Below are 12,199 nucleotides of genomic sequence, written 5' to 3' on the forward strand. Positions count from 1 at the left end.
TAAAGCAAAATGTTAATAGTATTATCTCTGAATAGTGGAATTACTTAATGGATTCTCATTTTCTTCTATCTATATTCTTCATTTTCCAAATTTTCTATAATGGTTATAGACTACTTTAAAAAAAAAAACTAGTGGACTTTAAATTACGTGTATATTTCATAGAGACATATAATCACAATTATGTTTTTAAAATGGCAGAAAAAATAGAAGTAAATACATCAAATTGTTTATAGTAGTTATTGCTGGCAAGGAGTGGTTTTCCTTATTTGTTCTCATTTTACGTGTGTTCCAACTTTCTTAGAAGAACCATGTACATTTATAATGGAACAAATGAACAATGTTTCCAATAACAGGAGGGCACAGATGAAATTCTAAGATACCAAGAAGGAAAATCAGATTTTTTTAAAACACCTTTCAGAAATATAAATTAAAGGAGGTTAAAATCATCTCGTTTTCTAGTATCTATGATATTTAATCAGTCCAAAAGTAGACTTTTCAAAGAAGTGTGGTATCACAAATTATTTTTTAGGCCATGTGTCTTGAGACTTTAAAATTTGATAAGAACTGTAGAAAAACTGCTGAGTGTGGGTATTACATATGTCAGGTGTATGTGTCTGTCTGTTGTCCAGCAACACACAAATATTAAAAATTTGGCACTATCATTGACTTACCTATGGAATGAAAAGATTACCAAATTATAAAATACAATATATATGCTGACAGTCCTGATTGGAACAGCTTATTTTTTATACAGCAAATAAACATTTATTGAGCACTAGTTTATGTTTTATCTTTAGTAGCTAAACAAATCTTTGTTTAATACTGAAAACAGGAAAGGGAGGTGGAAACTGACAATTCAAAGTCATAATGCATTTTTGTTGTTTAAGTAATTAAATTTGGAACACAAAGTTCTTTCCACATTAGCATATAAACACTTCTTACCTGCCAGTAACAAACTGCAAGAGAAGAACTCTCTCCTCTGGAGTAATGTCTTCCACAACTTCCCAAAACCACTAACAACAACAATGACAAAAAAAAAAAAAAAAAACGAACTCACATTTCTGAGCAATTGTAGACTTCCTAATACCCGAGAAACATGCAATATTCATAAAGCATATTTTATTCAATGAAACTCATTTATCAAAAATGCTTTCATACAAAGCTTTCACATGCAATATCCCCATGAGAGGAGTTTAGGGAAAATTTTTACTTTGTTAATTAATGTAGGTTTTCATCCAATAGTGCTGTAAAGCTTATAAAATTAAATGGCAAAACTTAACTTCATTCCAAGCTCTAGAGAGATTTTACCTGAATAACTGGATCTTCTCTTTCATAGCCACTTGTGTATTCTGTATTTCTTATCCAATCGCTCACATCAATTTCTGGCATGCCAGAGAGCAGTAGTTCCTTTGGGGAAGAAGAAAAGTATTTCATTAATCTTCATTAAGAAAAAAAGCTATTACATTTAAATAGTAAATTTGCCTTGATTAGAAACTAATCCCATGTAAAACTGATTTATTTTTGTGACAGTTTCTGCACGTCATCAATAACAAGTACTACATGGGAGAGAATTCTTCATCCTGATAATCTCAAATACTGCTGAGATGTGGAAATGTCTCCACACTGATATCTCACTAAAACATAAGAAGAGATAAATACATGAACACATATGCAGCAAGTTTACATTTGCAACAATTTTATGAATGTTATTATCTCTGGTAAATATGCCTATGTTTATTTTATGAATTTGTTAAATTCTGAAGAGACCATACTCTCAACATGTAAGTGACAACAAAGCCCTGAATAAATTCTGGGTTAAGCAAAGGAAAAGATCATCCAGAAACTCTAATCACTATGAAAAAGGAGGAATATAAAAAAAGGAGGTATAACAAAAATCGTCATTATGTGGAAAAAAAACAACAGATTTAGGCCCGTGAAGAACTCTATTTTGGAATGATTCAAATCCTTTAACGTAAGCATTCCCCAGCGTAAGGGAAAAAGCAATTTTCCTAATGACAGTCTTTTTTTTTTTTTACATAAAGATCATCAAACAAAATATTAAGTAAATAAAAATGAAATTAAGAATGTCAAAAATATTTACCATTATGTTTTCTAAGAGAAAAGAGAACATGGAAAGAACTTGTCCATATGGCTCCATCAGCCCGTATCTCACAGTGGATGTATTTACATAGTCAGATAAGGCAGTGACTATACTACATTTAACTAAATACTGACAAGCCAAACAGCAGGGTTTGCTGTCACAGACATGGACAGAATGTGATTCAAAATCACATCTCCTAGAGCACACATCTGACTAGTAAAGAAGTGTGCTCTGAAGAAAATTAGTGAAGGTTAATATCAGATGGTATCTGACAACTCTTGGGAGTTTCTAAGATCTTTTCAGGGTCTGCAAGGTTCTCCCTTTTCCAACATATCTGAGGCCGGAATTTCTCTACACAGTTCAAGCAAACAACATATTACAATTGATTATATGCAGAAGCAGACATGAGAACCCAGTGTCTTCTATTAACCAGATAGTAAATATACTTACAAAAACACAAAACAATGCCACTCTTCCCACTACTTTTTAAAATTTTATTTTTTCTCGTGAAATGCCTTCAATTGTTTTTATTAGAAAAATTATAACCATTGAGGGGCGCCTCTGTGGCTCAGTCGGTTGAATGTCCGACTTCGGCTCAGGTCATGATCTCGCGATTAATGAGTTCAAGCCCTGCATCAGGCTCTGTGCTGACAGCTCCGAGCCTGAGGGCTGCTTCGGATTCTGTGTCTCCCTCTCTCTCTGCCCCTCGCCCACTCATGCTCTGTCTCTGTCTCTGTCTCAAAAATAAATAAACATTAAAAAAAATCACACTGAAAAAAGAGATCAAAACAAAATCACTATGAATTTGTCATCTAGCTTCAACAACCATCCAAACGTAACATAATTGTTTGCATCTCCACCCCCATGTTTGCTTATGCATTTTTAAAGAAATCCTAGGTGTTATGGCATTACATTCCTAAGTATTTCATTATACATCTAAAACCACTATAGAATTTCCTTACCAAACCACATTGCAATATTACGTAAAATACAATTAATCATGACTTCTTGAAACCATCTAATATTTGTTCATATAAATCGCCCTGACTACCTAGAAATGTCTTTTTATAATCAATTCATTTATTTTTTTAATATAATTTCTTGTCAAGTTAGCAAACATACAGTATATACAGCATGCTCTTGGTTTGGGGGTATCTTCCCACTATTTTTAACTTTATCCTGGAAAATGCAATTTTCAAAATATTTTTTATGTTAATATGTAATGGATCATTATTTCTATATTAAGAAAATATTTTATATTTTTGTTTTAATTTCAAATATAATAAATATCAATTAATATAACCCACATGAACAAAACTTTTGTTGTAAGTGTGTCCTGAAACCAAAAAGTTTGAGAACTGCTGATCTGAGATGTGTTTTAGTCCTCCTTCCCATAGTATTATAAAATACTTTTACTAGATGGACATTCTGGTTAGTCTCCATTTTAACATTCCAAATACATTCTCCACCTTTCTTTGTACTATTCTGTGCCCCTGGAGACCAATCCTTATAGACTGGTTCTCTTGCCTATCAGCTTTAGACTGGGTTCCATCCTTAGGAAACAGGCAGGAGTGTAGAGGTGAGGATATTTTCTGCTCCCACCTTGCTTCAGCCCATCTTTATGGTAGCCATGGACCCTCAATAATAGCTACTACCAGGTGGCCCTCATGGAGGACCAGGGTCCTCACATACAGTAGCCCCCCACTCTTACCCACAATTTCGCCTTCTATAGTCTCAGTTACCCATGGTCAACCGCAGTCCAGAACCAAATGACTCCCCTGACATACTGTCAGAAAGTCAGTAGTAGCCTAACGCTACTGCCTACATGATTTACCTCACTTCATCTCATCACATGGGCATTTTAACTGACGTCATCACAAGAAAAAGGATGAGTACAGCACAAGAAGATTTTTTTTTTTTTTTAATTTTTTTTTTTCAACGTTTATTTATTTTTGGGACAGAGAGAGACAGAGCATGAACGGGGGAGGGGCAGAGAGAGAGGGAGACACAGAACCGGAAACAGGCTCCAGGCTCCGAGCCATCAGCCCAGAGCCTGACGCGGGGCTCGAACTCCCGGACCGCGAGATCGTGACCTGGCTGAAGTCGGACGCTTAACCGACTGCGCCACCCAGGCGCCCCACAAGAAGATATTTTGAGAGAGAGACCACATTTTCAGGCATCTACTGGGGATGGTAGGACGGATTCCCTCTTGATAAGCGGGGACTACTATAATTCCTCCACCTGTCTCTTCAATTCTAAGGATGATAAGGCGATCCATGTTGCTAGTCTGTGGATGCCTCACCCTACTGCTGTTATTCTTAATACTGCTGCACCTCTATAGTAGCCCTTTTGTTAAAGTTTCTATTTGAACCATCTGGGGAAATTCTGTCCCCTGGCAAGATCCTGATACAGATCTTGCCAAAAGGGAGTGGGGATGAATTTTACACATTTCATACAAGCCATGAGAGTTTAATCCTCTTCCCTTCTAGACTGAAGATAAGCATTTAATAATATCAAGTATGCTTTCATTATTAATAATTATGAATAAAAATGACTGGGACTGTATTCTCTCAAGAAATTTGAATCATTTCATGAATATATTATTATGACTTTTGTGAAGAAGATGAAAGATCTTTATTATCCCATTTAACACCTAGGCAAAAAAAAGTTATTACACTGACTAAAAACAAGTAGATAAAATGGTAATTCCACAATAAAAAGAAGCAAGAAGATTTCAAATCCCAATCAATAATTTATTGCTTTTTAAAAAATATGACAGGGGTGCCTGGGTGGCTCAGTCAGTTAAACGTCCAACTCTTGGTTTCAGCTCTGGTCATGATCTCACGATTCATGGGTTTAAGTCCCAGATGGGGCTGTGCCTGCTTAGGATTCTCTTCTCTCCCTTATTCTCTGTACCTCCCCTGCTCACTCACTCTCTCACAAAATAAACATTTTTTAAAAATGAGAAAATAAATGAATTAATCCACTGGAAATTGGTATAACACATATAGCCCATACCAATGGTCAGAGACTGAGTCATGCAAATGTTCACAGCCCATTAGCTTACCTAGTATTCACATGGTTCAATGTTTTAATATTCTGGTACCATCATGGATAAGCAGCACAGTATGAAAGGACAGTCCCTCAGATATTTGGTAGGGATCCCTCAACTGTTATTGTATTATAAGTGTATAAATGATAGCAGTGTTGTCACTATTTGTTTTTTAATGTTTGTTTATTTTTGAGAGAGAGAGAGCGTGAGTGGGGAAGGAGCAGAGAGAGAGGGAAACACAGAATCCATAGCAGGCTCCAGGCTCTGAGCTGTCAGAAAAAGCTCGTGAACCATGAGACCATTACCTGAGCCAAAGTCAGACACTCAACCGAGCCACCCAGGTGCCCCAGAGTTGTCACTATTTTTGAACCTGATAATCATCTCTTGACTTGGAACTTGCATTCTGTCCACAGTGGATGAATACAACCTCAGTTCAGGACACTGACACTACCAGCTACCTTCCTATCACTAAAACTTTAGAATCTAACCTGTATCTTTTAACTCAGATGCACATCTAGCTCAAATGTTGGTGCCAACTTTTTAAAAAAGAGCTTCCTAACCCAGTGTAGCATAGCCCTTTCCCATAGAAGACATAAAGTCATACAAAAGGTTCTAAAAGTCCCATTTAGAACTCATGCCTCTGAGAGGCCGTCTGGCAATACTGATAAAGACAGACTGGGCTGTAGGTCACAGAACATGGGTTCCCAGCATGGCTCTAACACATACTCTATGAAGGAGCAAGTTCTGTACCTTCTTTGGCTTAGTTTTCCTCATCTGTAAAATAGAAATAGTAATACCTCAGGGGTCTGTTGTGAAAAAATTTTAAAGTTAATACATATAAAGTGCCTGGCAAATACTACAATTTTAATAATAATTTTCATCACTACATAAATTAGGATCATGCTGACAACACTGCTCTTCCCAAATAATCCCTCTATTTGAATCAGCTCAGTGGAATAAAGCCAGAATCTAACACAGAGTAGGAATCCAGACCTAACTCCCAACATAAAACCACTATAGAAAACTTAACAGTAACAGACCTAAATATGAAAGATAAAGGAATACAGATAAAGGAATAAAGGAAAAATAAAGATAAATAAATAAAGGAATAAAGGAAAAATAAAGGAAAAAACCTTCATGACCTTGGAATAAGAAACACGTTCTTAAACACACAAAAAGAAAGACACAAAAAGGCTCCATTCATTAAACAAAGAAAAACCAAGTGATAAACCAAGCTGTGTTAAAACTAAAAGGTTTTATTCACAAAAGACACCAGAGTAGAAGACATTCACAATACAGATAAAAAAGGCTCCCAAAAGAATCCTATAAATCACTAACAAAAAAAAACCCAGAAAACATAATAGAAAAATGGACAAATTAGTTAAACTTCAAAAACAGAGTGCAAATGGCCAATGAACATACAAACACACTCAACTTCATCAGTCAGGGAAATGAAATACCACTACTGATCCACAAAAATGATAAAAATGAAAAAGAAAATATCAAATGCTAGCACAGATGTTTAATATCCAGAACTCTCACACCTACTGGTGGGAATGTAAACTGACACACACACCCTTGAACTATCTGCTAATACCTACTATAATAGAAAATGAACACCTGTATCTCAGCAATTCCACTCCAAGAATGCATACATATATTCTCCTAAAGACGTGTATGAAAGTGTTCCTAGTAGTGCTATTTCAAATAACCCAAAACTGAGAAGTGCCCACCAAATGTTCATCAAGAGTAGAAATAGACCTCTCTACACACACACCCACGCACACACACAGACACAATGAAATACTATAATGCAAAAAAATGAACAAATTACAACTTCATGCAACAATATGTATAATTCTCACAAAAAATTAAGCTGAATAAGTCAGATATATTTTAGGTGATTATTCCATTTATATGAAGTTCAAAAACAGGAAACCTAATCTATGGTATTAGAAGTCAGAAGAATGGGTTCCCCATGAAGAGGAATAATGGCAGGAAAAAGATAGGAATAGACATCTGAGGTGCTAGGAGGTTTCTCTGTTTCTTGATCTGGGTACTGGGTGTATTCAGTTTGTAAAAATTCATCAAAGTATACATTTATGATGCATGTGCTCCTCTCTATGTACATTGTAGATCAATAAGTTTCATAAAACTTAGCACTATCAGTAAATTAGGAGGCAAAGGGGTGCCTGGGTGGCTCAGTCAGTTAAGGGTCCAACTCTCGACGTTAGCTCAGGTCATGAACTCTCAGTCGTGGGATCGAGCCACGCATTGGGCTCCATGATAGGCACTGGGCATGGAGCCTGCTTGGGATTCCTACTCTGCCTCTGCCTCTGCCCCACTCACACACACTCTTTCACTTGCTCTTTCTCTCAAAAAAAAAAAAAAAAATTAGGAGGCAAAGTGTCAATTATTTATATTGTTGCTTTTTTTTTTTTTTTTTACATACAGGTCAAGAAAATAATGTAATTATCTGTTTTGAACTTCATAAACGCTAATTTAATACAAGCACAGTACATAAAAAGTCAGATTTTAGTCATGTTTAATAATAGCTCGTAAGTACTTCTCAGCTTTTAAATGCTAAAAATAACTTATTGCTATGCAAAAACTAGACAAGTCTATATACTAAACAAAACTATTAATCTTGTAAGCAAAAACTCAAAACTGACATTTAATCAAACTAAGTCACAATGGACAACTTCAAACTTAATTAACAATTTTGTTCACTACTGTACTAAAATATACTATGAATGATAAACTGAAAATACTGGCATATATGTAAAATTAAAAGGTATAAACCAGTGTACTTACTCATACAGTAAAGTGAAAGGCACAGGATAAAACTAATTTTATGGAAAAGAATAAAAACCAAAGAGGGACACCTGGGTGGCTCAGTCGGTTTAAAGTCCGACTTCAGCTCAGGTCACGGTCTCACAGTTTGTGAGCTTTTCTGACAGCTCAGAGCCTGGAGCCTGCTTTGGATTCTGTGTCTCCCTCTCTCTCTCTCTGCCTCTCCCCACCTCACACTCTGTCTCTCTCTCTCAAAAATAAACATTAAAACAACAACAACAACAACAACAACAAAGAATACTTCTCCACTGATCTAAAATGTGCTATTCCAAATTATAATTTTTAAAATAAAAAACAGGGGCACCTGGGTGGCTCAGTCGGTTGAGTGCCCGACCTTGGCTCAGGTCATGATCTCACAGTTCATAAGTTTGAGCCCCACATCAGACTCTGTGCTGACAGCTCAGAGCCTGGAGCCTGCCTCAGATTCTGTGTTCTCTCTGCCCCTCCCATGCTCATGCTCTCTCTCTCTCTCTCAAAAATAAATAAACATTAAAAAAAATTAAAAAATAAAATAAAAAATAGTTCTACTCTATTTAAAATACTGTGTTTTATTAAGGAGTTAGACAATTCAAAGTTTCAAAATAATTCATTACTAATGATAAAAGAGAAAAAGGATATGAGGGAAAATACAAACATAAATCATATAAAATTAGAAATCCTGTTAGGTCACAGTAAAAGGCACACAAATTAAAAAAGCAAAACAAAACATTTACTAGATATTGGAGGCCACAACAGAGAGGACTCCACAGAGATTTAAAAGGAGAATGATAAAATTATATATATGGTCAAATGAGAAATGAGAGAAAACTAACAAATAGAATAAGAAAAACCCTCTTAATTCTCCTTTTTGGACATACAGGAAGACAGTATCATTATTTTTTATCTCATACGGTCAAATAAAAAACAGAGAAATACATTTGATTCTTGAACAATGCAGGGGTTAGGGACTACCTCACACAGCCAAAATCCACATGTGACATTTGAACTCCCCCAAAACTTAACTATTAATTATGTACAGTTGACCAGAGGCTTTACTGATAACATAACCAATTGACACATTTTGTATATTGTATGTATTATATATCATATTCTTTGAATAAGGGAAACTAGAGAAAATAGTACTAAGAACACCAAAAGGAAGAGAAAAACATTTACAATGATATACTGTAACACATCCACATTTTAAGTTTCAAGCCACACAGTTCAAACACACATTGTTCCAGGGTCGACTGTAATATGAACACTGCTTTTGAGAAGACTGGCCTTCAACATCTCCCACATAAAATATTTTGAAAATGTATTCCATCTTTGTTTATCACCACTTCACCCCGTTTCACACTGAGGAATTATTAATCTGGTTATTAAGCTCAAGAGAAGCACAATCACAAATCTTGTAACAAACCTCTAAACATGAACATTAAAACATAATGTCTTATTATATATTATTTCATTCACAGTACCACAAAATTATTTCTGAATTGCAGCAACTGGAGTTTTGTGTGGTTTATAACAACAAAAGAACTGATGTTTTTCCTTACCAATTCATATTCATCGAAAAGTTGTATGAGAGAAGGTGGAATGAACATATGAAAGCCCTGTAAAAAAGCATTGATCTGAGGCTGAATGGCTCTTGTCATCCGAAGTTCAGTAACAAGCTGGACGTACTCCGCCTATTAAAAAAAAAAAGTGATGATTTTTCTTCAATTTCACATATTTAAGACACTATTGATATACTCATTTCTCATTTTAGAGGTAAAGGCTTGGAATTAATTTGGCACCATTATCCACATATCTCAGTAAACCCATAATCTACCAATCACTAAGCTACTTAGGCCAAAATCCTAGGAATCAATCACCCGTGACTTCTCTCACAGGCTGTATCAGTGGGTGCTATCACAACTGCCTCCAAAAAAATACTGAGTCTGACCTTGTCTCACCACCTCCACGGCTAGCAAGCGGTCCAAGCCATCATCTCTCACCTGGATTACTGCAACACGCGGTGCTCCAGCTTCCGTTTTTGCCTCTGTACTGCCTCTTCCTTACTACTCAGTGGTTTTTTTAATATGTTTTATATGTAATTTCATATACAATTCAGACCACATAACTTCTGCTTAAAATCCTACAGTGACTTAAGTAAAATCCAAATTACTTTCCTAGCCTGTAAGGCCCTAAGTGATCCAGCCTCTGCTTTGCTCTCTCATTTCATTTCCTTCCACTCTTCCCCTTGTTCATTCTCTCTGTTCCCCAAACTAAAGTTTATTCACTCCTCAGAGTCTTTTTTTTAATGTTTATTTGTTTATTTTGAGAGGGAGAGCCAGAAAGAACCAGCGTGCACATGAACGGGGGAGGGACAGAGAGAGAGACAATCCCATGCTGTCAGCGCAGAGCCCAACGTGGGGCTCAGGTCTCACAAAACATGAGATCATGACCTGAGACGAAATCAAGTGTCAGACGACTGAACCAACTGAGCCACCCACCCAGGCACCCCTCAGTGTCTTTACACGTCCTGGCATCTCTAACTGAAATATCTCATTAGAATATAGTATCTCTGCAGACAGGGAATCCGTTTTGTTTACCAGGATGCATACATGTTCCCAGCTCCTAAAAAAGTGGCTGCCACTTTGTAGAGTGTTCAGTAAATATGTGATGAATGCATACTTTCAACAAGTGCACTTAATACATAGTTGGAACTTGATAAATGGGCCATTTAAACATAGTCCATTTGATTCTGAATTAAGGTAAACTATTTTCACACATTTTATTTTAAAACACATCATCATATGAATAGATAAAAAAAGATGTGATATATATACACATACACGCACACACAGGCACAGTGGAATATTACTCATCCATCAAAAAGAATGAAACCTTGCCATTTGCAGTGACATGGATGGAACTAGAACATATTATGCTAAGCAAAACAAGTCAATCAGAGAAAGACAAATACCATATGGTTTCACTCATATGTGGAATTTAAGAAACAAAACAGATGAACCTATGGGAAGGGAGGAAGAGGGAAACAAATCAGAGGAGACTCTTAATGATAGAGAACAAACTATGGGTTGATGGAGGGAGGAGAGTGGGAAATGGGCTAGACAGGTGATGGGTATTATGGAGGGCACTTGGATGAGCACTTTATGAAAGTAATGAATCACTGAATTCTGCACCTGAAACCAATATTGCACTGTATGTTAACTAAAATTTAAATTTAAAAAAATGGAAATAAATAAACATAAATAAATAAAATATATCCTCATAGAAAATAATGTCACTTAAAATTTAAGGTAATAAAAATGTATTTTGGCTCAGACAAGAATGAGTTGCCATATCTCTCAATCAACTCTATCAATTGTTATCGTTTATATATTTTAAATTACGTCTAAGTGAAACTTTGTCATTTAAAAGCAATATATTGTATATATTTCTCACCTCCTAGGTATGATTACTCTAAAGAGGTGAGAAAGCCTGTTTCAGGTTCCTTCCTTAATTTTGTTTGGCACTAATCTAATGCTTTGCCTCCACAAGCACTAAGTCAGCAAATTGTATTTAACCACTAGCTATGAATTCTCCATACATGCCAAAGCTACAGAAGTGTCATGGTGGATTCCCCACAGTTCTTCCCAAACCCAACGTGGTCCCTTGTGTAATCTGGCACAGCGAAAGCTGCCATCTCTGCTATTCAGTCTACGCCCACCCCCAAACTGCCCTCCCTACCACCCAAAAGTTTTTCTCCACTACACAGGAATGAATCAGTTACTACAAGTTACATTCAGGTAGTTACTAGAGAGAGGGAGATGGAAATGTGTGCCAAACAATCAAACAGAAACATAAACTAGATTTTCCAATACAGGAAATAATATACACAGCACACTTCCAAGTGATAACCAGCAGTGATTTCAACATTAGCACCTCATTATCTTTTAATTTATGTCTGCTCTAAAACTGCCTACTTGAACTACTACAATTTTTCTGCTCCATCCACTTGTCAATTGTATGTTTAAGGTACTGTATGAGACCCTATCTTCCTTTAAGAAGAATAACTTTTTCCCAGGGGCACCTAGTTGACTCAGCGGGTTAAGCATCTGACTCTTGATTTTGGTTCAGGTCATGATCTCAGTTTGTGGGACTGAGCCCCACATCGGGCTCCACAGTGACAATGTGAGTCTGCTTGGGATTCTCGCTCTCTGCCC

General features: G+C 36.2%; 1 protein-coding gene across 4 annotated transcripts in view; it reads right to left on the minus strand.

Moving 5' to 3' along the window:
* Positions 1-12,199, minus strand: part of HACE1 (HECT domain and ankyrin repeat containing E3 ubiquitin protein ligase 1) — a 122,142-nt gene that overhangs the window by 12,803 nt on the left and 97,140 nt on the right. For all 4 annotated transcript variants that reach the window (XM_047858730.1, XM_047858729.1, XM_047858731.1 and 1 more), the window contains 3 exons: positions 9,545-9,676; positions 1,309-1,407; positions 943-1,013 (listed from right to left, as the gene is read on the minus strand). In XM_047858730.1, coding sequence (XP_047714686.1) covers positions 943-1,013; positions 1,309-1,407; positions 9,545-9,676 — 302 coding nt within the window. The remainder of the gene's footprint in view (positions 1-942; positions 1,014-1,308; positions 1,408-9,544; positions 9,677-12,199) is intronic.

Source organism: Prionailurus viverrinus, chromosome B2, assembly GCF_022837055.1.
Source record: "Prionailurus viverrinus isolate Anna chromosome B2, UM_Priviv_1.0, whole genome shotgun sequence".
Classification (NCBI taxonomy): domain Eukaryota; kingdom Metazoa; phylum Chordata; class Mammalia; order Carnivora; family Felidae; genus Prionailurus; species Prionailurus viverrinus.